Source organism: Akebia trifoliata, chromosome 14 (genome assembly GCF_017979445.1).
Source record: "Akebia trifoliata isolate Shusen 1 chromosome 14, ASM1797944v1, whole genome shotgun sequence".
Classification (NCBI taxonomy): domain Eukaryota; kingdom Viridiplantae; phylum Streptophyta; class Magnoliopsida; order Ranunculales; family Lardizabalaceae; genus Akebia; species Akebia trifoliata.
Window position 1 is genome coordinate 1,618,336 of NC_141388.1, and position 27,525 is coordinate 1,645,860.

The 27,525-nt window shown below is 35.4% G+C and overlaps 3 protein-coding genes and 1 pseudogene across 5 annotated transcripts; 2 read left to right on the forward strand and 2 right to left on the reverse strand.

Moving 5' to 3' along the window:
• The first annotated feature begins 4,022 nt into the window (after window positions 1-4,022).
• Window positions 4,023-7,771, forward strand: LOC147385367 (uncharacterized; annotated as a pseudogene). Its single transcript, XR_015171841.1, has 2 exons — window positions 4,023-5,159; window positions 7,459-7,771. The product of XR_015171841.1 is annotated as an uncharacterized LOC147385367 (transcript).
• An 814-nt stretch (window positions 7,772-8,585) lies between these two features.
• On the reverse strand, window positions 8,586-11,219 carry LOC147385368 (membrin-11-like). The gene is made up of 4 exons (XM_086422961.1): window positions 10,895-11,219; window positions 9,554-9,674; window positions 9,235-9,384; window positions 8,586-8,859 (listed from the first exon to the last, which is right to left on the reverse strand). Exons 1-4 carry the CDS (start codon window positions 11,137-11,139, stop codon window positions 8,698-8,700), a joined length of 678 nt encoding a protein of 225 aa, XP_086279087.1. The 5' UTR covers window positions 11,140-11,219; the 3' UTR covers window positions 8,586-8,697.
• A 2,821-nt stretch (window positions 11,220-14,040) lies between these two features.
• Window positions 14,041-18,362, reverse strand: LOC147385369 (Polynucleotidyl transferase, ribonuclease H fold protein with HRDC domain-containing protein). Its single transcript, XM_086424244.1, has 11 exons — window positions 17,710-18,362; window positions 16,471-16,626; window positions 16,041-16,199; window positions 15,863-15,946; window positions 15,561-15,640; window positions 15,419-15,469; window positions 15,219-15,327; window positions 14,958-15,040; window positions 14,791-14,836; window positions 14,519-14,606; window positions 14,041-14,408 (listed from the first exon to the last, which is right to left on the reverse strand). The coding sequence occupies exons 1-11, from the start codon at window positions 18,049-18,051 to the stop codon at window positions 14,224-14,226; spliced, it is 1,383 nt and encodes a 460-aa protein (XP_086280370.1). The 5' UTR covers window positions 18,052-18,362; the 3' UTR covers window positions 14,041-14,223.
• Window positions 18,363-18,618: 256 nt separating this feature from the next.
• On the forward strand, window positions 18,619-27,501 carry FIP2 (potassium channel tetramerization domain-containing protein / pentapeptide repeat-containing protein). Of its 2 annotated transcripts, none has more exons than XM_086424246.1 (11): window positions 18,619-18,770; window positions 19,297-19,406; window positions 21,044-21,178; window positions 23,210-23,374; window positions 23,582-23,665; window positions 23,915-23,961; window positions 24,744-24,817; window positions 25,152-25,210; window positions 25,362-25,421; window positions 25,681-25,761; window positions 25,941-26,887. In XM_086424246.1, exons 1-11 carry the CDS (start codon window positions 18,731-18,733, stop codon window positions 25,965-25,967), a joined length of 882 nt encoding a protein of 293 aa, XP_086280372.1. In that variant the 5' UTR covers window positions 18,619-18,730; the 3' UTR covers window positions 25,968-26,887. The 2 variants fall into 2 exon arrangements, with proteins under 2 accessions (XP_086280372.1, XP_086280371.1); XM_086424245.1 differs by lacking the exon at window positions 25,941-26,887 and adding an exon at window positions 27,170-27,501 and having other exon boundaries at window positions 18,620-18,770.
• The last annotated feature ends 24 nt before the right edge of the window (window positions 27,502-27,525 follow it).

A 27,525-nucleotide genomic window follows, 5' to 3' on the forward strand; every position in this document is an offset into this window, starting at 1 on the left:
GAAGCCCAGTAGCTAGGGGCGGAGCCAAGATTTTGCTCATGTGGGGGCAACCAAGAGTAGAAAAAAAATGTGGGATCAATTAAGAGTGAAAAAAATAGTTGTCAGAGCAATTAAGAGTGGAAAAAATATGTCTTTATTCGTCGTTAAAATCTATCACAATAGCACTTTTCAAAGAATTTGAAAACTCTTGTGGGGGCAAGTGCCCCCACTCTAAATCCGCCCCTATCAGTAGCCCCCATTTTCAAAACCTTGGATCAAGTCCAAAAGTTTTTTGTTCCTTGAATATAAGTTTTTCCATGAAATTTAGAGGGATGTAGTGTTGGATTGGATTGCCAATGTGGTAATCCATTTGAGAAAAACGACCCTTAGTAAGGCTTAAAATCTTATTCTGTTAGTACGGAAAGTGATAGTGTGAAATTAATGCATCGATACACGTGGGATAACGATTATGTCATGTGTCAAGCATGTTTAGCACTATTGCTCTGATGCCGAGTTAGTCAATCAAGGGGAGGAGTTTTTGATCTAACACAAACAATAGAAAGCAATTAGAAGATCGCAAAGATTGAAAGAGAATAATAAATACAATAAGAGTCGAGGACAGCTATATGAATACAATGGGCATCAAAACCTAAGTTAATTGGGTCTCGTGAAGTATTTAGGATTACAATTAGAAGAATTAAAGATTTTGGAAGTATATTTTTTATTTAGTAAGTATGTAGGACTAGTAATATATTTCTAATAGGAGACTGAAGTTAAGTATGTTTGGGACTTTGTGTTTGCCTAGGATTCTTATTTGAGAAAACTACTTAAAGGGCCATCACGGAGGGACTTCTTTCTAAATAGTCCTTAATTTTTCAACGGTTGTTTGGCAGGACATTTAGTAAAAATTTTCTTTTTAAATGGTTCATGGACCTCATCTATCACATTTCTCATGATTGAATGTCCAAACCATTCAAAGTCGTTGTTTTCATCCAGTAAATTTGTTTTTCTACACTTACTCAAGTTTCGGAGACTCCATTCTATCATAAAAGACTCAAGAAAAAAGAAGTTATTTTCAAATATTTTGAAGATGTATGTAAAAACACTATGATTTTTTCACTTTTTTTTCCTAATTTTTGGATGAAAATCGATCAATAATGATTCTTTTGGGATGAAATTAGGAAACTAGGAGATTATTAATTATTTTTAATAAAGTAGGAAATTAGGAGAGTTTGCGACTTTTCTCGTAGGGTTTTACACGAATATTCTTTTTCTTCCTGTTTAAGACTTGTCTTGTGCAAATGAAAATCCATTACTAGATTTCTTGACCTTCATATGGTATCCAAAGTATAGAATATTATACATCGTTGGAAAGGTCTTGGAGCATACTTTTCACACAAGAAAGTGAATTGTCAATGAGACTTTCGTACCAAAAGTTATCATCAAAATACCAAAGGTTGGTACAACATAATTCAAATTCAGCAAAATGAAATTCATCTTGTTAGAAATTCGAAATACGACAATAATTCGATAAGTGGAGAAGTTTTATTCTAATTTGGTTTTAAATAGGAAATACGCGGCATATGTTTTACACGTATTTAATATCTCACACATCAAAAATTCGAAAACAAATAATTATGTATACTTCAAAAAGTGTCAGCCTATATAGTAAAATATTATCGTAAGCCAATGGTTTTCAAGTCGAGAAGTTTTCACTTGTGCGAGCTATGACCCTAGAGTCTAGAATACACGACATGCTCATAATAAAATTTAGAATAAAAAAACAATTAATTCCTTCTCTAGTTAGGCAATTGAGCAAACAAGTGGAATCATTTAATAATTATAAATTTAAAATTTCAATAAATTTTTTTAATATTCTAATAAATTTTTTAATCATATAACTCCTGAAAAGATTTGAACAACAACAAACATATAAACTTAGTTAAAAAAATTACAACTTGGATTTCAAGCCACCATTGGAAAAAAAAAAAAAACTAAAAAAAATCCAACAAGATGTATGAACATCCCTTAAACATTAATGAACAAGTGAATGAAGAAAAGTATAAAAAAGAGAATGAATAAAAATAATCTAAAGAGTTTCATAGATCGATTTGATTTTAATTATTCTCTACAAAGTTGCAAATCACTTATTTGATTTCATATTTACTTTTTTTTTTTTTTTTCAAGTTTGACTTTTTTAGTTTCTTTAGGTCGATTTGCTGAAGAGAGATAAAGAGACTTGCCAATATGGGTTGTCAGAGAATCAGGAGATGAAAAGACTAAGAAGCCCAATGGATGGAGGAGACTAGAGCTTCGTTGGTAATTTAGGTTAATGTCATTCTTTTTTTGTCAAAAATTACTATATTCATGAAAAACTCACTATTTTTTTTTTTTGGTAATTTTTCTTCTTTGAATCGCTATATTTGTTTTCTTAGTGAAATACATGAATTTTTCCAAATCACTTAATTATTCAGAAGAATAACATTTTTATTGAAAAAACAATAAAAATTATGAAGTTTTTGCAAATAAAATGACAGACTGCTAACAAAATTCTTGTTTGTTAAAATTTGTTCTACTAAAGTTGGGAAAATAGCTTCGGGAAAATTTTTCACAATGCAGGCGACGTCTCCATTTTGGTCAATGATGAATAGTACTCCTTGCTAGCCAAAACCATCAGGCTCAACAAACAATAACACTTATAGGTTGCAGTCCATTTTATGATGGATATGTTAGGGTGATTTATATAATAAGGGGAATGGATCGTATTTATCTTTCATGATACAAATATTTATTATCCTAGGTTTATTGTCATTTTTCTTTTTCAAATTCTCAATGAAAACCTGGAACCTAAACAATATTTCAAATTTTCTTGTCTCGAAGCATGGTTCCCAATCTCAAAAGGTTGTATCGTTTTGTTCATAAACGATACCGATATGATTCATTTTAACGATCTTATTATCTCAAACGAAACAAAACATGTGAACCAAGATGACGTAGAAGAAGACGAACATGAAGGTAAATAAGAAAATAGTGATTCATCTAGTCTTTCTTATACCATCTCATTCACATGCAATGTTGAGATGACTCATATGAGCATAAAAGTGAATAGATGCAAATAGATAGACTTGATCACTCAAGTAAGGCGGGGTAAAGTATTTGGGGTCCCAAGTATAGAGCGAGTGGATGCATTTCTTGAAAAATTTAGAGATCTTCCACGTATGTCATGATAATTGAGCACACATGACTTGACATTTAAAAATTTGACCTAACAAAACTCAATCTCATAGTGTTGTAAACGAAAAATGATCACTAATGCACCCCTTAAGAGTGCACGCAATCAGAGAATTTTTAAACACCCTCACCTACTAATGTGAAAATTCTTTAAAACTAGTACTAATGGAAAAAAAATTGTTATAATAAAAAAACTCCTCGATTGTAAGAACACCGCCAACACATTTTGGCTTGGGTTTTGCATACCCTCTTAACTGCCACTTTGGAGAGCTAGAGGCCTCTAAAGCTAATCCAACACACTCTACATCAGACTTTGTAATTTGAAAATTTTCAAGACATTTTGAGTAGGAAAAAGAAGAGAATGAGATCCTATATTTACCTTTTGGGCGGTAAAAAAAGATGACGATTGAATTTGATTTTTATTGTAGTTAAATTTTGAGTAGAAGTAAAAAAAAAATAATAATAATAATAATTAAAAATATTTGTATGTAATCATTTTGAATAGTATAGTTGGAGTGCATACCCATTGAATATTTAAAATGACTCTTTATTGGTCAAGAATTTGTGTCCACAATATGTACAACATTATTAGGGTTCATTCCAATCTTTAATTCTAAAGGAGTTGTGATAATTTGACGCTCCCTTCTGACATTTTCCTCATCATAGAATCATGGATCATTTGTCTCGGGATAAACAAGAAAAAGGCTTATGATTCTTCATATGCAGAGGCAAATGATCTACGATTTTATGATGGGGCGTATGTTAGAGGGGGGGTGTGCGTCGGAAAATTATTAGTTATTCTAGAGATATGTACTGGGAAGATCGAAGAACATTTGCCGTCCGTACACGAGGACGACGTTGTGACTGTCCTCCCACGGAGAACGCTAACACTGCTAAAACCCCATTCCCTCCACCTCCAGAGTCCTCAAACCCCCTTTCCGAAACCCCGAAGAGAAAAATGACTGAAACCCACATCTCGAAACCCTAGATCGATCTCTCTCTCTCTCTCTCTCTCTCATCTTCAAACCCACATTGTTTCCAACACATAAACCCCTTTTCTCTGAAACCAAACCCTAACCCTAAATCCTCTTCACCTCAAGCGAAGATGTCGATGTCGAAGAGTTCAAAGATGCTCCAATACATAAACTACAGGATGCGTGTCACGATCCAAGACGGTCGTCAACTGGTAGGCAAATTCATGGCTTTCGATCGCCACATGAACCTCGTTCTTGGCGATTGCGAGGAGTTTCGAAAGCTTCCACCCACAAAAGGCAAGAAGAACGAAGAACGTGAAGATCGAAGAACCCTAGGTCTCGTTCTTCTCCGTGGCGAAGAGGTCGTCTCCATGACAGTCGAAGGCCCACCTCCACCCGAAGAATCTCGGGCTAAAGCTGTTGGCGCAGCCGCAATGGCGGGCCCTGGCATCGGCCGAGCTGCGGGTCGTGGTATCCCAACCGCTCCGCTTATTCAAGCTCAACCCGGCCTCGCTGGGCCTGTTCGCGGTGTTGGTGGGCCTGCACCAGGCATGATGCAGCCGCAGATATCTCGCCCGCCGCAGCTTTCGGCGCCTCCAATGAACTATCCGCCTGCCCCGGTTGTTCGTCCGCCCGGTCAATTTCAAGGGTTCCCTGGACAGCAGCCACCACAACAGTTGGGGCGCGGCCCACCACCTCCAATGCCGGGTCAGTTTGCTGCACGGCCCGGCGGGGGGCCACCTGGTCCATTTCAAATGCCGCCACCGCAGTTTGGGCAGCGACCCATGGGTCCACCCCCACAAATGATGAGGGGACCGCCGCCGCCTCCTCGACCAGGGATGCCGGGACCACCACCTCCTCGGCCTGGAATGCCACCTCCACCTGGTGGTGGTATTCCAGTATTTGGTCCTCCACGCCCGGGTATGCCACCGCCACCTCAGCAACAACAGCAAAATCAACAGCAGCAGTGATTAGGTACGCCAATTTGAGATGGATATTTTAGGATTTTTTTTGTGTGTGTGTGGTTCAATTCATGATGATTGTCCCTTGTTTTTTAATGGTTAGGGTTTGCTTTGGTTGAGCTATTTACAGTAAGAGTTGAATCACACCTTAAGTTTAGAGAGTCTTTTGGACTTTTGATTGATATTCATCAATAACAAATAAATCTAACCCGTAGTTTTTTGGCACCAAAATGGTAATCCAATCGTTTGTAGAAATGCTCACTTAAGGATAGCTTCCCGTTTTCTAATAGTTTGTCATCCTCTCCATGGCTGTTTTTCTTAAAGTTTGTGGTGTTGCCTTGGTCTTTACAACTCCAAATTAAGTGTCTTGAACCAGTAGATTATCTCTTAACAGTTTCATATGGGAAACCATTAGATCAGCTCCTAAACACACGAGGGAAGTTTGATTGAATAAGTCTTGAAATTCTGTTACTCCAAAACCATTTGGGTAGGTCACAGAGCTCTGATAATAGCAAAATATCAAGCTTATAACCTATTTAAGCGATTTCTAACGTAGATGGGTGGTTAATGCATTTGCATCTTGTAACCCATTTCATATTTATCATAACTGCATGGAACTAAGAACATAAACAGCAAAAGAATGTAAGAACAATTGTTTGAGGATCTGGATCGTGTAACTTGACTCAGAAACAGATTAGATCCACAATTGGATTGCTTGTTCAATTAAAACTTACTTTGTGTACGTATAAACATGGAACTGGGGAGGTTATTGTTGTATGGAGCATTGTAAAAATTGTGGTAAAACTCTTAGTCAGATTTTTTACTAACTAGGTGCTTTTCAAGTGAAATCGAGATTGGTTATGGTGTTTGAATTTATGCCCTCTTTTTCTTATTTATTAAATGAAAAGTAATCGATATCACTAACTATCAACCGATCATACAAAGATCAATACAGAAGAAGGCAAGATATCATTATGTGCATTTCTAACAATCTCCCACTAGTTGATAGACGAAAAAAAAGTAAAGTAAGTTGTTGTATAGAGAGATAATTTTTTATACGGTGGCTTATCACCAAAGCCACATGATTTTCAGGTAATCAACAAGATCATTTGTTTTCGATGAGTAGATATACCATGGGCTTAGACCAAAGAGTGAAGGATATCATTCCTAATATAGGAGATAAGCTTCAATTTTTATTTATTTTTATGTTCCTGATCATTCACTAATTCATCTTTGACAAACTGAAAATATCATATAAGGACAATGCTATATTTTGATGGTGGACTTTGCCTAATAAGTTGGAATTGCATCGCAAATCATAGCATGAATTTCCTATTTCAGAGCACCACATTGGTCTCTGATTGGCCTTAGCATAGAGTGACATTCTTCTACTTTGTGTGGCTTATCATTTTGGATATGAAACTGGACACCCTTCTAGCTCCATATATACAGTACCTTGGAATGATCAATAGGGCTGAACATTCTGAATGTTTTTATTCGTGATGTAGATTGTGTAGAATATGAGGTTAATGGTGTATGGGCAGATTAATCATTAGAACCTAACATAAAAAGAATAAGAGGGAGGTGGTCTTCAATCGTCATATTCTGAAAAAGATTTATGCTTATCTGATGAAAATTTTATTTAAGGGAAAAAAACGAAGCTTAAAATTGGAGATCAACCAAATCAGGGAGTATCAGGGTTACACAAAATTAGACCTCATTTATGTTGTTAGTTTGCTAAAGAATGACCATGGTATTGGTTGGAGAAGAGAACTTAGTGGCTGCACAATGGCATCAAATTGAATGAGAAGAGAGCAAATACAACCACAAAAACTTGGAATTGCCATGCGCTTGTTCTTCTGATAACAAAATCAATCTATATTGGAATGGCACTTTGCAATTCATTGTGAATTTGAAGTGCACTTATTAAGTGATGCTCAGTGTAAATGGGTTAAAGGCTGGGCACATTTCATTTTTGTATAAGTGACATGCATTCTTATACCATTTGTATAACCAATGAATTGGCCTTTATTACAACTAACGTAGTATACTCAAAAACATTATACAACACCCTGACCACTTTTAATGTAGACAAAACATTATTAGCGGACCTTCTCCCAAAAAAAATATATATATATTAGTTCCAACCCTCAAAAAATAAAAAAAATTAACTGTTTCACATACCTTCTCCAAGACCAACTCTCTCACTGGAATTTTTTATTATTGGTACAATTTTTTGGTGGTACCACTGGGTAAGCCCGTCTCACATATTGAAGACTTACTTATCTGTTTTTTTTTTTTTTTGGGGTCAGGACTATCCCTCAGTTTGCTGGTTTTGCAAGGGGTCTTCAATTGCAGTTTCATCTCATCATGCTTCTTGCTGAGCGTGCGTCCAGTACATTTGCATGCACTGGTGGGGAAACTCAAGATTGTTCTAAAGATCACTTCTTTTGTTGAAGTTTTGATGTTATATTGAGCACAATGGGAGGAATTAATTGTTATTGTATTTAGGTGCACAGACGCACTGGACAGCTTGCTTAATTGTTGGGACCATTATTATTCAGAATTTTCTTTGGTTTTGATGCTTTTCAACATAGGAAAACAATGAAATTAGTTGCCTTTTTTTCTTTTTTACTTAATTACTTCTTCTCTTTGGGTCTTTACTGAGTAATTGTGGTGATCGTTCTTGTTTAATATTTTTCAAGTTGAATGGGTCTGGGCATGGAATCATTCGCCTGTGCTCATCTGAAGATGGATGAACAAAATAGGTGTAAATCTAATTTTTCATTTTATGTCTAGTTTTGTGTCCAATGGGTTGTGCGCCTCAGATCGTATCCTACCATCAACAGAAGCCAAGTAACTTGCCTTTATCATGGTACTTACAGCAAAATTTCAAATGTGCATTGTGGTGTAAAGGTTTACCAGTCATAACAGCAAAACCTAGCCCAACATGTCATTTTTTTATAAAATTAATTTGTAGAAAATGATTCATCCAGCTATGCTGATGATCTGGGTATAGTATGCAAGTGATGAAATGCTTTACGAGTTGTTTGCAGACAAACACCCCCAGATGTATTTATTCTTTCTATCAATTTTACATTGTTTTTTTTTTCTTCTCCTCTAAAGTTCCAGAAGTTCATTATAGGCCAATTTCTGCAACGCAAAAGAAGTCTAAATCTCACACTTAATACCATAGAAGCTTTCTTTTTAAAAATGAGTCATGATGAACGCAACGGTCTTGGTACGCGGTTGGGTACATGGCTGACTTGGCAAGGGCACAGAACCATAGATCATTTTTGTCAGGATACACAGGAGAAAGATGTGCGGTTCTTTGCCCTTGCCACATCAGATGCGTACCTAGATCGTGTGCATTCATCATTAGTCTTTAAAAATTCCTCTTTAAACTTGCCATAGAGTTTGTACACGCTTGGCTCCTTGATTCAGGAGGGATGATATTGAAAAGCTTGATTAAAAGAGGAAAAAACAGTAATATGTAAATGTACTCCAGGTTCTAATTCAGTACATGTGAATTATCGGAGAAAGTGAATGAATCAGTGCGTCCACCTCCAAAAGGCATACACGACAATGACAGTCACTACCATGCCTGTGTAAGCAATCCACTTGTCGGTACGATGCCTCCTCTCAACGAGTTTCAACACAGAGTTGGAGAGGCCCACAGTGTTAAGGATGTCCAGTGCTTTACGTTGTGCTCTCTGCACAGAAGAAATAAGTGATATATTATTGCTATGAAATGATAACAATTATCTATCAGGAATGATATCTCCCCATCAAGCTTTTGGACATTGAATTCCAGTACAACTGATTCTCTATCCTATATTCTGAACAAGAACAAAAAAAAAAGACTTGGAATCAAATCATTAATGATACTACATTGGCGTTCATGTTTCACCCATCTAATTCCCATCTGTAAACAAGTTGCAGTTTTCCATGGATGTTGGAAAATAAATAAATAAAATCACAAAATTAACCGGAAAAAAAAAAGGTAGATGAACCTTGATACCAAGAAATTTTACATATGTTGTTACAGCTTTTTCTTATTGATCAAACAAGCAGTGAATTGTAGTTACCTTCAAGCGATCCCTTTGGTCTGCGTATTTGGAAAGGATAGCCACACCAGTTGAATAAGCTTCCTCAAGCATCATGGAAGAGTTGCGGGCTGATTGCATAGCTTGTGCTTCATCATCAAAAATTCTCAGCACATGAGCAGACTCACCATTCTAGAATCACAACAAACACCATTCATTAGCAAGTCAAAAACGATTTTGGTATAATTCTTTCTACAAAAAAAAAAAAATGTATGTGAGAATATCTTATCCAACTAAGCAATCTGAGGTCTATGAAAGCAACAACAATTTCAAGTCAAAAAGAGAAATGACTACTACATACAGCTCTTTCAAGTAGTTCCGCTCGTTCTTTAGCTTCCACCATCCTTTTCTGATTCCGTAATAAATGCTTATCCAAGCTTTCCTTCAATGAATCAACCTCTTCAGCTACTTGTTCTACTTTCCTGTAAGACAGAAGTACATTGCATGTAAGATGAAACACCATCAAATCGACTGCACCGGTTACTTATCTCAGTTAAAATGACCGATAGTAAAATTAAGCCATGAATTCTTATAAGATGAGTTTTAACTTCCAAATTTATTCCTCATGCACAACAAATCAAGCTTTACAAACTCCCGTAAAGTTGGTTGATTCATTCCACATGAAAGACTTCTTGAAGGAAACTATCCAAGAACATAAGACCACACGATTAATACATGCCACAGAAAGAGGCAAATTGGTGGTTTATTTCTCAGGTAAAGTTAATCTTCACATCGTGGTCTTCATTTCCTTCAAAGTATGATTGCAACCATTCTCTTGTCATCATTTTCCGCGTAGAGGAAAATAACCTTTTAAATGGTCACTTGGTTTCAATGGAATTGGCTGTTAGATTGCATGGAATTTCGTTTTCCAGGGAATTGGAATTCCTTGGAAAAATGGGCAGTGGGAAAATGGATTCCACTATTGGACTGCACCTGGAAAATACAAGGAAAAAACACACATATACAGAGTTTTTACATAAGGCTGAAAAAAAAATCATTTTCCATGGAAAATGAGCAATCAAAAAATGGAAAATGCAATTTTCCATGGAATTTCGATTCATATGTAATTAAACAGACTCAAAAATCGGCCACGGACAGCACAAGATTCGAAGAACAAAATGTATTCTAACCACAACGATGAATATCTCAACATGCCCATGACATCAAAGAACAGAATCTATCAAAGATCATTAAATTTCTCAACTATGACAAGAATACTAGATCGACCAACCTGTATGATATAAAACTTAGAAACTAACAAGATAATAACATTCCTTTGAATGCAAAAGAACAACCTAAAATCAATAAATAAATTCAAAATCGCAGCCAAATTACATCTTGAAAGATAATAACAAGATTTTAATTTTCCAAACAATCCTTTTAAAACCTTAATTCATCAACAGATGGATCAGGCACCAAAACAACCGATATCCAATACAAATCTTAGAAACCCTAATAACACAGTCTTGAAAGTGAATCTCTCACAATTGTTGCCAAGAAACCTATTAGATCAACAATATGAAGAACAAATTGAATTATCTTAGATTTCTAATCAAAGCATCACTTCCTAAACAAATCTTAAGAAACCTAAATTAAGCACAACAAGAAAACAAACTTAAATGGAGATTAGAATGAAAATTACCTCTTCCAAAGATCTCTTTGGGGTTTAGATGCGATGGATCTCCAAAGACGATCCATCTCAGCACAGAGAGATTGGATCTGAGAGATGTCTCTCTTGATGGTGAAGGAAAGCTCGGGAGAATCGATTCCGATAGGAGATGAGAATTCCAGTCGTTCTAGCCTCTCTAATCCATCTCTTGTTCTCAACAACAATTTCTTCGAACTATGGTAGATCTCCGAGAGCGTTCCACCTCCTTCTATCGCCATTTCCGTACACACCAAACGCACAGAGAGAGAGAGAGAGAGATTTTCCTTCGAGATCGTGGAGATCGAGCTGTTCGCACGAGGAGGAAGTTTTTAAAGAAGAGAGATTTGCCGGTAGATCCAACTGTTGCATTTTTATTATAAAAAACTCCTTGGAGTTCCGACAAGTCCAAAGGAACTCATCAATCCTCACTCCATGAGCTGAAGTTGGGCGGGCTAACCCGAACTCAACCGTTGATGGGCGAACCTGAATTGGGTTATATGAAAAATGAGTTGAGCTTGGACTAGGAATTCTCAGGTTGATTGAAGTTTTAGACAACCTAACTCAATTTGAATCTGATGCTATATGTTCAATATATATATATATATTTTAAAGAAATATTAATTTTATATTTATAAAATTAAAAAAATTATAATATAAAAATTAATGAATTTGAAGGTTGAGTGAAAATTTATTTATTAGTGATTTTTTTTTTATATATTATATTTATTTTTTAAGATATAAAATAACATTTATGTGTTTATGAAAATGAAATTAGATTTGTTCAATGAATCCAACCTATCTCCAACTCGTCCAATCCGCCAAAAAATATCCAACTTGGGCTAACTTGAACTCAACATAATTTTAAAAGCTCAATCTCGGATTGAGTTTGGGTTAATGAATTTCAATCCGATAGTCGGATTGAGGATTCTACAACTTGGGTTGAGCCTAAGTTGACCCTTGAACCCACCTAGGTTATAGCCCTGTCGCTTTATCAAGTTTGTTACCAATAAAAACTCTGGAGTGTGATCACGTTATAAAATTCAAATGTATGCAATTAATTAACATACTTTGGGTGGATTCTAACCAAATCAATTTATGGGATTCAAAAATATGATATGATGTCACAAGGTTATAAAGGACAACATTCTAAGAATTTCAACAAAAATTAAAAAAAAAAAAAAGTTAATTTTCATGGTTGAATTTTAGTTTTAAATTTGTAAGTACGGTGGCCATCCATTTTCAACAATCAAGATTAATTTTTATTTTTTTTTTTTAAATCTAAGTTTTTCTATATGGGCCAACGACCCTTAGTACTATTTGAATTCTTATTAAATTAGTCATGGTAGCATGATTCATAAAGTAAGGTTTGTTCAAGTAACAAACTTTATAAAATAAGGGAGTTTTTGTAATAAAATTGCAACAAAGAGGTCCGACCCCTAAATCTCTCGTTAAAGAATGGAAAGGGTATTTAGTCACGATAAAAAAGATCAGGAGGGAATTTAGATATTGTTCCTCCATATTTTGGTGAATATTTGAGATACACCCCCAAGGTTTTAAAACTAGTTTTGTCGTCTCGTCCATGAACGAGAGACCAAGTCGTCTTGGGTGAGATTTTGTAAAAAAAACCTTAGAATTAGAACAAACTATGTCCATGTATTTGAGATGACTTGTCAACTTGTCTCGTTGACAAGTTGTCTCGTTGAAGGACGATACCAAGACAACTTGGACGAGTTGTCTCTGTGTCAGACAAGATTTAAACCCATGAATACACCTTCTGTATGTAATGTATTTAAATTGATGGCATCCCCAAGAAAATGTTTAAAACAGAAATACCCATTGATTCTCCTTCGATATTTAATGTAAAAATTTTCAATTAATTTGGTAACCTTTGATTCTCCTTAAAAAAACCTTAAATTTTTGTGTAGAAACCTATGGATTTCACCAAAATCTATATGATAAGATTAGACACTTGTCCCCTATATTTATCCTCCCACAAAGAGTATTTAGAATTTAATTTCATAGTGCATCTCAAGGATAGTTTTAAATTTTATTATCTTTTCTCTCTTATCAAGTTTACTCCTTTAATTTTTGAGAGATTTATTGGGCAGACCTAACTGTTATATTTTTATTACAAAAACTCCCTTGGAATTTTGATAACTCCAAGAGAACCTTACTTTATCAAGTTCGTTACTCAACAAACCTTGGAGTGGGATCCACATAATAAAATTCATATTGAGGTGGTTAATTTGTTACTTAACATTTCTTAGAGTGGATACTAATCGCATCAATTTGTGGCATTCAAAAACATGTTCCGATGGCACAAGATTATAAATGATTAAATTTTAAGAACTTTGAAAAACAAATTTGAAAAAAAATATTTTTCACCGTTGAATTTTAGTTTTAGATTTGGGAGGTCCGTAACCATTCCTTTTCAACACCTATGATCAAGCTCAAAAAGGTTTTTTGTTTTAATTTTTTCTTTCAAATCTGATTTTTTTTTTCCATAAAATTTAGAAGGTTGTGGTGTTGGATTGCTAATTTGATAATCCATGAAGGCCCAACGACCCTTAGTAAGATTTAATATCTTACTAATTTAATCATGCTAGTCTAATTCATAAAGTAAGGTTTTGTTCAAGTAAAATTGGGACAGATAGGTTTCCCTGGTAAATAGCTCTTAATTTTATTGTCTTTCCAAAGAAAAAGGGTGATTTTTCAGCAGAACCCAAGGTGGAAGAGGATGTATTTTTTTTTATTTAGAGAAAGATTTTTTGGCACAATATCAAAGTTAAGGTTATTTTGGTCATTTTAATTATATTAACCTCCTACAGATGACCGTGGTCAGGGGGCATGAGTTTCTCTCTCTCTAAAGAATCAACAACCCCTCTTGATCTTTCTCATCCTCTATTTATTCCCTAAATTCTAGAAAGAATTGAGGGGGCGTTTGGATCAAATTCTAGAAACCGACTTTCACCCCATAAATCAACTTGTTGAATGGAGTGACACTTTTGGTTCAAATTCTATATGTGACCCGCTAAAATTAGAAACCAAAATCATCCAAGAATCATAAACTCGATTGGATTCACACATTGTATGCAAAATAATTTTTTCTTGAATCAGATTTAGTGGTGTAAATGTACAAAGATCATACCAACCCAGAGCTAAAATGTCGACAGGCCACAACAGAATTATGTCTACATGTGGAAGTCAACTAAGCAATTGAGTTTTAGTATATTTTGAAAGAAAAAAAAAATACTCCGGGGCAATTCTTGTGCGAAAAAAGAAATTATGACTAAAATGTTTTTTGTTGCAATATCTAAACTTGTTTACACGTGTCTTACTTTTTCGGCGCGTCCCTCCTTTATTTGTTGAGCAACACCTTCAAAAGCAGCAGCATTTAGGATCGAACTCCTAATGATGCTAACTACAACTCCAAGATTGTTTTCGACATATGGATGCTTTGACTTCACCAATCGGCTCAGCTTGCCAACAGTGAGGGGCATCTGCCTGGCTTTTTAATTCAAAAACAATGGAAAGATGGAAATAAGTCTACTTGTCTTGGAAATTATACTCGAAGAATGAAATTAAAGTTTAGAGAAGTTTCAAGAGGTTTGTCCGTACCGATCTCAATTAGAACTTTGTTTGGTAAAACATAGCCGGTACTTTCATCATTTACTCGAGCGACATTATCCCTCCATTTATGAAGACCCTGCAATCCATTTAAGTTTATAGTGTCAATAAAGCTAACAAATCCAAGCAGAATTACAAAAGCTACCACCTATTATCTCCAACTACCAAGAAGTTCAACATTTATTGTCCCCATCCAACTTGCAAATATTAAGGTTAACGTTAAGGAAATAATGGGCAGGAAAAAAAAAAAATCAATAACTTACAGCAGCGATAGAAAGCTGCTTTGGGTCGAAATTAGCCTCTTGTAACCTATCATCAAAGTAATAAAAAGGAATGGTGTAACAATGTTATTTATAAAATACCAATGGAGAAATCATGAATTTTCCCTCACAAGGCTTGTTAAGATATATTGAGTCGGTAAGCGACAAACCCATATATGTTAAGATATGACGTATCCGTCCATAGCTCTTTTTCATAAAGTTGCTTGCATATTTTGTAACTTTGTTTGTAGACCTATAAGAGATGAGAATTCGGTGATTGGTGTGGGTACATAGTGAGAAAAAAACACATGAGAGAGAGAGAAGTATGCTCTTGCAATTTAAAAAACACACTAATTGGAAGCATCCTCGACACCTTTACTCAAAAACACATAAATAGCATATTAGATGAATGAATTATAAAGACTATATACCTCTAAAAGAAGAACATCGCTATGTTCAGAGCCCATCGATGCTGAAAGCAACCTAGCTCTCATTAGATCATAAATATGCAACAAATAATGAGTATCTTCTCTGGCATATCTGTCAAGATGGATTTTCAATTAGATAGTGATGTCACGTAAAACAGGAAAATAGAGAAAATGCATTCTAAATGCACATTAAGGTCATTTACTTGAGCATCTCATCAGGAAGAGGCCGCAATCTCCAATCTGAATTCTGGTATCTGTAACGGTTCCCAATCAATAAGAAATTAAGAAGACGTCTACTAAAATCTGCCCATCAATAGAACTGTACAGAGGAGAAAAATAAGTTACTCTTTGTTGACAGTAACCCCACAAAAGTGATGTAGTAGATACTCAAGGCTGTTCCTCTCCAACTGCAATACCCTTGAGGCCTATGCATCCATCCAATAAGACAATTATCAAAAATATATCAAAGCCCACACAAGAATACTTCAATGACAAACATCAAAGACCGTAATAACTAGTTATTTTGATTAGAATGGAAATTTTCAGAGGAGAAAAAAAAGAGAGTTAAGGAATATAGATTTAAAATCCTTTGAAACTGGCTATTTACACTTGCTTAGTTCAGATAAGTAGAAAATTTGAGGCAAAACCTGTCCAGTGTCAAACATATTGCACACATATATTCCGAAGTCCCGTTGAAGCCACATTATATCCCGATCTGCCCCATGCATGACCTAGTTAAGCCAAAAAAGATAGAAAGAAGAAGAAGATCAAACAATGGAGTAGATATGCTACTTGTCAGATATTCCTAAAATAAAGTTGTCCAACCTTCTTCTTAAAGGGATCTTTGAAGATTTCCCTCAGGTATGGACCAATGTGAGCACGAAGCTTTAGTGTATCTACCACAAAATCCTCAGTTCTAGTAGAAATTTGCATCAAGCAAGTGAGTCCTTGAAAGGATCTGTAGTGATTATGCTCCAAATCAACCTAGACAGAATATGAGAACAAAGATACAATATATCAAACCGTGAGGTTTGATGTCTAGTCAGTAGTGAAAAAAATCAGAATGGTGGGTTAATAACTTGAATTCTGGTGTGTTTAGATAAGTGGCATTTTTAGGTTAACAGCATAGTCTCAAGGGCAGTTTGGGTAAAATGTATTGGAATGTATGCGAAGTACTTAATCATGTTAGCTATAATCATGTCGGGGCTAGAATCAAATTTAACGATCAATGAATCTTCTTAGTACGCATATTTACCGCAAATTCATTCACATCTTTTAACTTAGCAGCCAATTCCTGCAACTCTTTCATTTCTTTCACAATCCTAAGTGGGGTGCTCTCAATAGGAAGTGGTCTTACTGGCTCAACATTGCCTATATTTCTACAAACAAAATCCAACTCAGAGTGCTTTTCCTGTAAACATGAAAAAAATTTGCTTAGCATAAAATAGTTTAATGCAATACATATCACTAAGAGGGGACTCAATAATTTCTTTTTATCAAATCCATTGCCAAGCATGAAAATAAAACATCTATTTTTTTTATTTTTTATTTTTTATTTTTGCTTATCGTGGGTATCCACACCCTTGGGGTGAGACTAATCCCACGGTCACACGCACCGCCCCTCGGAAAGCCCTACGTGCAACTGGTTGAGTTGAGGGTCAACTAGACCCTTGAGGGTGGCTGCAAGGAATTCATTGCTTCGTGGGGTTTGAACACTTGACCTACCCTTCATGAGGAGCTTACCAAGGCTTGGCTTGTCACTAGGCCAACCCCTTGGAGTGTAAAGCACCTAATATATCCAAAGGGAAAACAAACAATAACAAAAGCATTATCACTAAAGTGAGTGAATGATGTTCCTCCATTCAATTCTGTCTAAAGTCATGTCTTTTGACAATTCAATTGTGTTCAAATCCACTCAAACTACCCCAATCCATGCTCTTTTGGGTCTTCCTCTCAATCTTTTAGAACCTTCAACTTGCACATTAATGAGTTTAAAGGATAATATGCATGTAACATACACAAAGATTAGAATAGGGTGTGCGAACAAACACATATATGCTACATGCACATACATACTTATTTGATAGGTGCACCTGAAATACATTTGACGAAAGATGCCAAGAAATGTGTTGGCATCCAACACTGATATGTGTCGGACACACCAATGACAGACATTGAAACTTTTAGGGGCACTAATGAACAAGAATCAATGATTTTAAAAACTAATAAAATCGTCTCATGAGCATGTGAACTACATTATTGTTATATGAACTCTACTTCACCATTGAAGACATTCTTGAATAAAAATGATCTCAAAATACAAATATTTTCATTTCCTTACTTTCTCAATACAATTGCCACTAAATTTAAGCCTATAAATTATCAACAATAAATTTAACAAGAAAAAAAAAAAAAAAAGCAAAACAAGAAACCCATGAGAGAGAAGAATTAATCTGATTTCAACAATTCTTTAACTAATCGAATAATGACGAACCAGAGGATGTATAAAGCTGCTCCCATCCTCGCTCTTCAGCAACCAAACATGCTCGAATTTCTTGTTTAAATTATTGACAAATATATTAAATCCTTCTTGAGGCCGAGGAATAGTTCGTATGTGAAATGGCACTATTGGTCGTGACTCTGTCAAACTAATTCTCCTCACGCTTTCTTCTTCTTCTTTCATCCTTAGCCTCTGAAACTCATCCACTGGAACATCAAATCCTCCAAAGACCTCATCATTTACATTAACGATCAAATCGCAAGATTCGTCTGAATCTTTGGGGGAAATCGACGGCTTGCCCAATAAATTCAACAATGAACTAATGCTTTTCGACATCGAAACAGATTTCTCCTCAATTTCTCTTATTAGTGATTTTAACTCGTCGTAGTTGTGAAAGAAATGAAATTTTTTGTTGGAATAAATATCACTTGAGGAGCATGAAAGCTTCGGAACCGAACACACTAAAGATTTAAAAGAAAAATCAACTCAAATGGAACAAGAACAGAGATTGGAGTAGAGTGAGGTCGGGTTCTTGCTTTCTTTAGGGTTAGGGTTTTAGTGTCACCAAGACAAATATCTCTCACTGGTTCAGAATCCACATTTGAAATGAAACCGAAACGAGGTACAAGAAGCTCTCTTTGGTTTCTTTTATTGTGTTTCAGTCTTGCTTGATGTGTTAATTTTTAATTTTTAATTTATTATTACACGGATGTCTCGTAATTGGCGGGAGATTTGCACTAGAACCGTTGAAGCACGTGACAGACACGTGATAAAATACTGCGCATATTGTCCGTGACTCGATAACGTTTCCATCCACGAGGGTATTTTAGTCCAAAAGTTTATGTTTGGTCATCAATAGGACCAATAGCACGAACTCGATATATATATAAAAAAAAATGGGCAATTACGGAATTTTACATATATTTTTTTTCGTTTTCATAGAGAGGAGCAGCTGAATCGTGCTGGTAATACTAATTTCTTCGCTGTCACGTTTGTTCTGCGAAGAAGAACGAGGATGAGTTCTGATCTTCCTTCTATGGTTCGCCTTAACATAGGTGAGAAAATTCTAATCTTCGATTTTTCAAATCTTTATAGGCTTATTTGTTTACTGGATTCCTCATTTTCGTTCAGGTTTTCTGTGAATCTGTTCTTCTTTGTTTCTGTGAATCATTTTAGGTGCAAAACAAATAGTGATCGATCTGTTTTCATTATAGTTTAAACTCTTGTTTCCATCCAAATCAGGAGAACTTAAGAAATTCTTGACCAATCCTTTATACGTCAATTAATCTATCTAGATCCTTTAATGGAGAATCTTTGATTATTGGAGAAGGTAATTGAACAGGTTGAATCTACATAGCTTGCTTTGTTAAACTTCTCCGTTTCTCGGCAGCTTTAGGGTTTTGTTTGATGTTAATTGTCAAATTCCTGATTTTATTCTGAGTTAATCCATATTGTTTTAGAATAATTAAAGTGTTTATATTACCAGGCATTTTTAAAAATATTTCCATTATGTTTCCATACATTTTCTTTTCTTGTACTCCAAGTATCATATTAAGCTTTGGAATTTACTGATACTTATAGGAGGAAAGAAATTCTGCACAACCATAGACACATTAACTCATCGTGAGCCTGATTCAATGCTCGCAGCAATGTTTAGTGGCCGCCATACTTTGAGTTCGGACCATGAAAAGGTACCTTCATTGTCTTCTTTAGAGGCTACACTTCAAATCACTTTGCTAGAATTATTTCATTAGCTGTAGATCATAGCATTGTGGTCAAGGTTTTAAATCTTAGTTTCAAACAGTTTTGATTCGGGCAGAAATTGTAAAAATTGTGGTAAAGAAACTGGAAACTTTATACAGGTTTGGACTCAGTCGAAATTGGTCAAAACCCAAACAAGATTTTTCAAGACAGTTTGTGTTCTAGTTTTCACTGGGCGACAAAAATGTTGTGTGGTGAGCTCTTTTTATTAGGCCAGTTAGCATGTGTAACTTGATCAATCTTGAATTCAGTGTCTCTAGCTTAGTTTCTTTATCTAAGAAATTCACCTGATTCTGCTAGATTAACTATAACATTTATAAAAAATAGTGTCCAAGAAGGGGAATTAATTCTTTAAATTAGTAGTGACATGTAGGCCAAAAAAGAAAGTTCGGTACTAAAAATGCGATTGCAACATCGATGGTTTGGTGTCAATGTTTAGGAAGTTATTTTTTGTGTTTAGAAGCCGTGAAACGTTTGGTGAAAAATCAACCAAGAAGTAGCTTTTGGACTGTGTAAAGAAGACGAGAGAGAACCTTAGAAATAGTCCTGGACATTTTTTCATTAACCAAAAGAAGGGGGGCATTTTCATCTAAACAATTTATGGTCTGTTTGGATTCTTGAAAAAGTAAGAAGTCAAAAGAGATATGGGAGAATTTAGTTTTTGGGGAATCCAGAAGCCGAGTGCCCAAGAAATTTGCTCTCAACTCTATAAAGTGCTTTTGATGGGTAAGAGCTAAGAACGGCCTCTGAACACTGTGCCGAACACAACTAAAGTGTACTTATTATAAGAAAGGAAACAAAAAAAACTTTATGGAAATCTTTCAAATGTATATGTGTGCACTGCCTTTTTACTCATGTAGCCTATCCAGTGTTGTCAAATGATGTAGCATATTCACATGTGCTATTTTCAAAGTGAAAATCGCATATGCTATCTGCCAATATGCGATGGCATATTGTTCAACGGCCATTTTTTTTTTTTTTTACAACATATGCCATTGCATATGCGATGTGTGAAATCGCATATGTGAATAGCATGTGCTGGTCGCATATGCTATTTAACAAATTTGAACCTATCCATCAAAATAATTATTGGCACCTATAAATAATGCCTTTATGGGATTCATAAAGATTCTAAATTTTCACTAGGATATATTATTTGGTTGCCAGCATCATTTACTAGTGGCCCTTCAAGTTTTGTAAATCCCATGCTTTAACATAACAGAAAATGCCTTTGACCTCAATTGATCTATTGCAAGAAGAGTGAAAATAAATAAATAAAACCTTATGATAAAGTTTGGGATTTTGCTTACCTGAATCCGCTGTGTAAATGCAATTGCAGTTGGATTAAGGTGCACTTACACTTGTTACAAGACCCTAAATTCCTCTTTACAAGAGAGTAAATGCAATAAGTTTGGTGCGTTAAAAGTATTTCTTATAATTTTTTATTTTTATGTTAAGTGAATTTTGTATGATTGATAAAATGAGGTTATCTGTATACATCTCATGTTTTGGTTTTATTAAGTATTTGAATCTAAATTTATTCTTAGATCATACTGAATTTTTGCAGGGATATGTCTTTGTTGATAGGGATGGGAAACATTTTCGGCATGTTTTAAATTGGTTGAGGGATGGTGTTGTTCCTTTCCTTAAAGACTCAGAGTATCATCAGCTTTTGCGTGAAGCAGAATACTATCAGCTACTTGTAAATCTCATCTCCTTGTAGTGACAATGCCATTTTAAATTGTATTAGTTGCTTATTTAGAATATCCCGGATGCAATACCAAATACATGCCATCAAACGATGTTATATGGTTCATGTGGATTCTGTTGGATACTCTGGTTTAGGTGCTTGAGAACAAAGGACCCTTTATTAGTCTTCCATTTGTTTATGTCATGTAAACAATTGTAACATGTGAAATTTCTTATTCTTGTGTTGTTAACTTGTAATGATGTGATAGTTTTTAGGCTTCTGCAACTTGGTGACCTTTCTATGTTGATTCATGGCTAATGGAGCTTTTTAGGTGTTAGAGTATCATTTATGATGTACTATAATATGGTGTAATGTGATACACCAATCATTCTCATGAAGATTAGGAGGGCATGATTGGATTAGATTAGATTAGGTTTCCTTAGTTTTGTACTCCTGTTTGGCTTATCTTTTTTTCTCCCTGTTGTATTTTCAACTTCTGCCGGGTTGGTCATCGACATCGTGATCTCTGGTTTTCTTTTTAATAAAAAAAAATTACTTGTAAAAAAATGTTCTTTATTTTCTATATATAAATCCTATTAGGATCTTCTTATGAAACTCTAGGTCTTGGTAAATCATCCTCCAGCATTTGTGCCGCAGCCACAACTCGTCAGATTAGCAATATTTGTCACAAACTAAGCCATCGCAACCCATTTGTGCAGCCCAAATTTGTCTTTCATAAATAACCTTCTCCATATCCCTTTCCTAGTGGGTTGTTCATCTGCATTATCACTACCAACCATAACCACCATTATCATCATTCGATGCAGTTGCTACTCCATCGTTGTTGTCTGTCATCAGTGTAGTTCTTACCGTGTCCATCAGCGTCAGAAAAAACCTGCATCAAATCCTAACCATTGTCTTATCATGCCATTTTCAACCCCAAATCTGTCCTAGACCATTCACAAGGAACTGGTCCATTGCCATCTTCGTCACCATCACAATTAGTCATGAATGCAAACTGTGGTTGCGGGCTCGCTTTAGCCTTTTGTTTCGGTCTATGTTTTGCTTCAAATCCCATGGCTTATCCGGATGCTCGTTGCTCAAGTTTGAAAATACTGATGGTGTCAACTTTGGAGCATCTAAAGATTTATTGATTGACTCCGTCGGTACCAGTTAAAACACAAGGACACACAGTTTCTGCTACTTGATGGGAAGTGTAGAGGGGATGTAAATGCGCATTCCCATTTCTCCATGCTTTAAGGGATGGATGCTATTATGGTACAAATGGTAACACTTAACTCTTACCCATAAGATACCTTCAGTTATGAGAGTCAACTTCTTTGGAAAGAGAAATGTGTAGGGGCCACACCTTCACTTAACCACATCAACCCCATCTCTCTTCATTTACTATGTTTTTTTTCCATAAACATCCTACTTTTTCTTTATTTTTCTAGAGAAACCCTCCTCCGAAAATTCGCACATTGTGATCTCTTCTTTTCTTTGATCCAGATTCCTTCAGATGTGAGTTTTTTTTTTTTTTGAGGGGGGGGTTCGAAAATAACACTAATAATACAGTAATACTAAATAAGAAAGTGCTGCTACTTGAAAGAAATATTCTAAATGACTAAAAAACTCCATAACCTAGGTTGGACTCAAATAAGATTCTATGCATAAAGATTAAAATATTACTGTTGCCCAATTAATAAATGTAATACTATTCAAGATCCCAAGTGAACCCATCTCCCTCATCATGCCATATGGGGATTGTTGAACCACCACAGGCCTCTAATAAAACTTGAGGGGATGTGTAGGATTCCTGTCGTTTACTGTGCATGTGTATGTGTCTAGTTGATGTTTCCGAGGAATTGCATTTTGTCTCACTAACTTCGAAGTATTTGAACTTATCATTTTATACGTCTATTTATTTTGTACGTGCAAACTGGATTCCTGTCATCGGACGGTTATAGAATATTTCTTTTTGAGTTAATTTTGTTCGGTTTCATCAGCTCTATTGTTTATGGTTCTTTGCATGCACATTTTCAGGGATTGGTTGAGGGCATCAATGCAACTTTAAATAGAAGGGTTGAAGATGACTCAAAAGATGATACAAAATCTGAATTGACACGCACCGATATCATCAAATGCATACAGTCTGAGAAAGTCAAATTTCGAGGAGTGAATCTTTCTAATCTTGATCTGTCTAAACTGGTAAGTTCTCCCAGGAACCTAACCATATTTCATTTTGAAAACTGTGCAAAATGTCTTTGTGGTTGACCCCAAATTATTGGAATAAGGCTTTGATAATGACGATGATGTTAAAACCTGATGCATTATTGAGTTTGTGAAGCCAAACCACTAGGCTGGGTAGTATGAAATATTTCCTCTTGAGATATGTTCTGCTTTGGAATTTTGCAGGACTTGTCATTGGTTGACTTCAGCTATGCCTGTCTTCAAAATGTATTATTCTCACTCGCAAACCTTCAGTGTGCTAAATTCCGGGTATGATTAGTTTTTTGATCATTTAAAATAAATGTTTCGTAATGCAGTTTATAATTCTCTTTATCTAATGTAAATGGCTTACATTTTTCCTGTTGATCATCTTATTTCTTTCCTCTCCTTACATATTGTAGCTGAGGTTCAGTCTTCAGTTTTCTGTTTCCATGAGCTTGAAAAAATGGCCATCGTGTTTGTTAGTAGGTATAATTCCTTATAATTGTATTGTTTGAAACCTTTTTGTTCCTATAACAGGATGTGGATGCTGCTGGTTCCATTTTTCGCAATGCAAACCTCCGTGAGTGAGTCACTCAACAGAGAAATACCAGATAGATATTTATCGCTGTTCAGTTTCTGTAACTCTGATTCCATAAATAATCCAATATATATATATATATATATATATATGGGAGCGGTTCGGCAGCCCTAAAGTTTGCCAAGTTTGGTGCCAAACATTTTTTGTAAATCACTTTTGATGGGGTTAAAAGTTTTGGAATAGGCTGATTTTTTCTGAGGATGATCTCTACGGTGAAGAGATCATCCTCACAAAAAATCAGCTCATTCCAAAGCTTCTAACCCATATTTTGAAAAATGTTTGGCACCAAACTTGGCAAACTTTAGGGCTGCTGAACCATCCCCTATATATATATATATATATATATATATATATAATTGATCCTCAGGTCTAAAGAGTCCTATCATATTATTGTACTTCTCAACATGAATGCAGAACAATGGGACTCCCCAACTGACAGCAGGATTAATGGATCTTCTGTTCCCTCATTTACCTTTGAACACTTTTGGAAACTTTTCAATCTCATTCAGAACTTTAAGTTTCCCATTGCAGAATTAAATATGCACTGTTTCTTACTGGGAATCCTTTGTTTATATTATGCTTCTCACTTTTGGAGTGGATTATTGGAATATAAAGCAAGGGATTACAAACCCATCACAAATAGTTGGGATTAGGCTTTGTTGATTGATTGTTTTTGGGGTAGCATTGTTTGTTTTGTGTTGTAACTTGTAAGGTTATACCAGCTATGGATTTTGTTCTTCCTTAATGTTTGTTTCTTGCCTAGGGAAGGTGTGAATTTATTGGTGCAAATCTTCGTGGAGCGAATTTAGCTGGAGCTAATCTTCAGAGTGCAAATCTACAAGGTGACCTGCAATTTGTTTTTTTGTTTTTCTTTCCTTTAAAAAAAAAAAAATACTATTACCAAATTTGTTTTTATAACTATAGGTAATGTATTAATGAATTTTCACTGAGTACTCTTTAATGCATGAACAATCCACTTAACAACTTGAAATGCAGCAAAGGTAGAAAGGATGGACTAGAAGAGATGATATTCATGTAATACATGTACAAATTATTAGGTTTTAAAATACTATCAATCAGTGTTTGGGTTACTTCTTTTGTTTATAATTCATAGAGTGGCCTCTTTTTTACAGTGACAATGTTCGTGAATGCGTACCTTGTTTTTGGATTTCGCAGATGCATGTTTGGTAGATTGTAGTTTATGTGGCGCAGACCTCCACACAGCACATTTACAGGTTGAGGCATCTTTTTATTAACATGTGAAATTTCTTATGTTCCTAATGCTTCCTTCTTTCTGTTTTATGTAAGACCCATTTCTGGACTAACAACTGTGGTCTGTTCCATTGTGATTCGTATTTAAATTCCTTCCGTACTTTAATTTTCCAGACTGCTGATCTTACGAAAGCAAACTTAGAAGGAGCTAATCTAGAAGGGGCCAATTTAAAGGTAAAGATATCTTAGCTATACTGCTTTACTTGAACATCCTTTACTAGAGAAGAAGTTAAGAATAGAGTTCATATTTGTAAGGAATTTAATGGATAATGTGAGATAATTCTAGACATTTGTTGATTGCGATTTTTGTTGTTTTTGTTCCTAAAAGAAGATCAAGGAAGCATCACATTCATCAGCTTCAGTGGTATACTGCTTTTGATTTCAAATTCTGTAGGCTACCATGTTAAGTTATTTTTTTTCCTGTAATTCACAGGGTGCAAAGCTGAGCGGTGCAAATCTGCAGGGTGCAAATCTGCAGCGAGCTTATTTACGTCATGTTGATTTACGTGATACAGTAAGTCAAACAGATACGGTTTGGGTTTTGAATATGATGAACTATTTGAACTTACATTGCTCTCTGTCTTCATCTGACATAATTGGAGATGAAATGGATGGGGAATATAGGGCCCTATCCAATGAAAATTCAACTTTTGAGCTTATTTTCTTTTTCCTGTTATATGGTTTTTTTGGCAGACGTTTGGGGCTCAACTCTTTTGTTAATATGAAAACTGTACATATCACATCAGCTTTTAATGATTCTGAAGCTTCCATTTCCCAAAACAATGTTTAGATTAAGAAGTGACGGTAGGAACTTGGTGCAATACACTTAAAATGTATTATTGATGTTAAAGCCACTTACCTTACAAGTTAGAAGTAAAGAGAAAAGTCATCAATACATTACCCTTTTAATAGGCCATTTTGTGTGCTAGAGAAAAGTTTGTAAAAACTGAACGGCTGTGTTTTATGTAGTTGAATGTTTTGGCTGTTGAGAAACATGACTATAGAATGATGGGGGTGTTGAAATGTATGACTCATGAGACTGTAAATAGAAAACCAGAAATAAGTGTGTTTGAGTTTGGGGGCATCTAGGAATTGGCCCAATAGGAGAAGTGAAGGGAAGTTTGATTGAGATGGTTTGCAATGTACCACAAAACCACTGGCATCACCAATGAGAATAAGTGCTATGGCAAGGCTTTAAAAAGGTGGACGGAAAGCTGAAAAGTAGGTGCACTAATCTGCAAGGGTGGAGGTGTTTACTCCATCCTTTTCTTTCCCCCCTTGTTGATCTCAGAAATTTTCAATTTAGGGTCTTCCATGGGAAAAAGGCTTTGCTGATTTGGCTTTTTCTTCTTTAGCGTTATTCTCATAATTTAGCATTTGTATTGCTGAAGAGGGGGAGATGTGGTGAAGAAGGGAAGCCCCAAAACAAAAAACATGGAAATAAATTGGCGAGAGTTGGCAGATAAAGAAAAGTTAGCTTGGGGAGTGAAAAACCCATTAACTTGGGCTTAGACTCATAGCTCAATTGGTTTGGACACATTGCAAGGCAACTTCTTGGTTTTGGGTTCAAGTCCAGCTTACCCATCAAAATAAAAAAAACAAAAAAAAACCATTAACTTGTATCACTCATAAACTAGTTTTTCTTTGGGGAAAGGGCACAACTCAAATGGTTTTTATTTACTTTTTGTTAATTGGCTAGTAGGTTCTTTTAGTTTGACTGATATGTCAGACCATTGGTTACTTGGCACCGTGTGGTTTTAGCATGTAAGTGTTTTGTAGCAAAAAGTCATCAACATTGAAATTGGAAGTCCTTTAGATTGATGTGTGAAGTTTGTAGCTTCCCATATTATTGAATTGCTCTTTTGTGCCTTTAATCTGGTCTTTTAATAGTTCTCATTGAATTTTATGCTTTATATTTTCAGTACTTGGTGGGTGCGAAACTTGATGGTGCAAATTTGCTTGGAGCAATCAGATGATCTCTGAGGGAATCCCGCAAATTTTTTTACTCTTCCCTTTGTATGTCAGATGTCGGTCTTCAGATGACGTATTTACCTTGCTTTTTTTCTTTGTGCTTGCACTGTCGTCTCCATTAGTGAAAAGCTGTGTGAAACTTAAAAATAGTTAAATTAGCCCGACTAAGGAGGAACATATGTTCCAACCTATGTGCATGACAGTACAACAAGATGTTCATGATTGGTTGTATTATTGGTCCTTTGTTGGGTTCAGTTAGATATGTGTCTTCTACCTTTCCTTACTACAACTATGACTACGCTCGGAA

Bases quoted from the DNA above. Each gene is read 5' to 3' on its own strand.
- LOC147385368 (XM_086422961.1), bottom strand. From the start codon at position 11,139: ATGGCGATAGAAGGAGGTGGAACGCTCTCGGAGATCTACCATAGTTCG. The intron at 9,675-10,894 runs GTAATTTTCATT...TCTGTCTTACAG, and splicing joins CAAAGAGATCTTTGGAAGAG to GAAAGTAGAACAAGTAGCTG. The intron at 8,860-9,234 runs GTAACTACAATT...TCTTCTGTGCAG, and splicing joins ACCAAAGGGATCGCTTGAAG to AGAGCACAACGTAAAGCACT.
- LOC147385369 (XM_086424244.1), bottom strand. From the start codon at position 18,051: ATGTCGAAAAGCATTAGTTCATTGTTGAATTTATTGGGCAAGCCGTCG. The intron at 15,641-15,862 runs GTTTTGCCTCAA...ATGGATGCATAG, and splicing joins ATATGTTTGACACTGGACAG to GCCTCAAGGGTATTGCAGTT. The intron at 14,607-14,790 runs GTAAGTTATTGA...AATGGATTGCAG, and splicing joins AGCAGCTTTCTATCGCTGCT to GGTCTTCATAAATGGAGGGA.
- FIP2 (XM_086424245.1), top strand. From the start codon at position 18,731: ATGAGTTCTGATCTTCCTTCTATGGTTCGCCTTAACATAG. The intron at 24,818-25,151 runs GTGACCTGCAAT...TGGATTTCGCAG, and splicing joins TCAGAGTGCAAATCTACAAG to ATGCATGTTTGGTAGATTGT. The intron at 25,762-27,169 runs GTAAGTCAAACA...TTATATTTTCAG, and splicing joins ATGTTGATTTACGTGATACA to TACTTGGTGGGTGCGAAACT.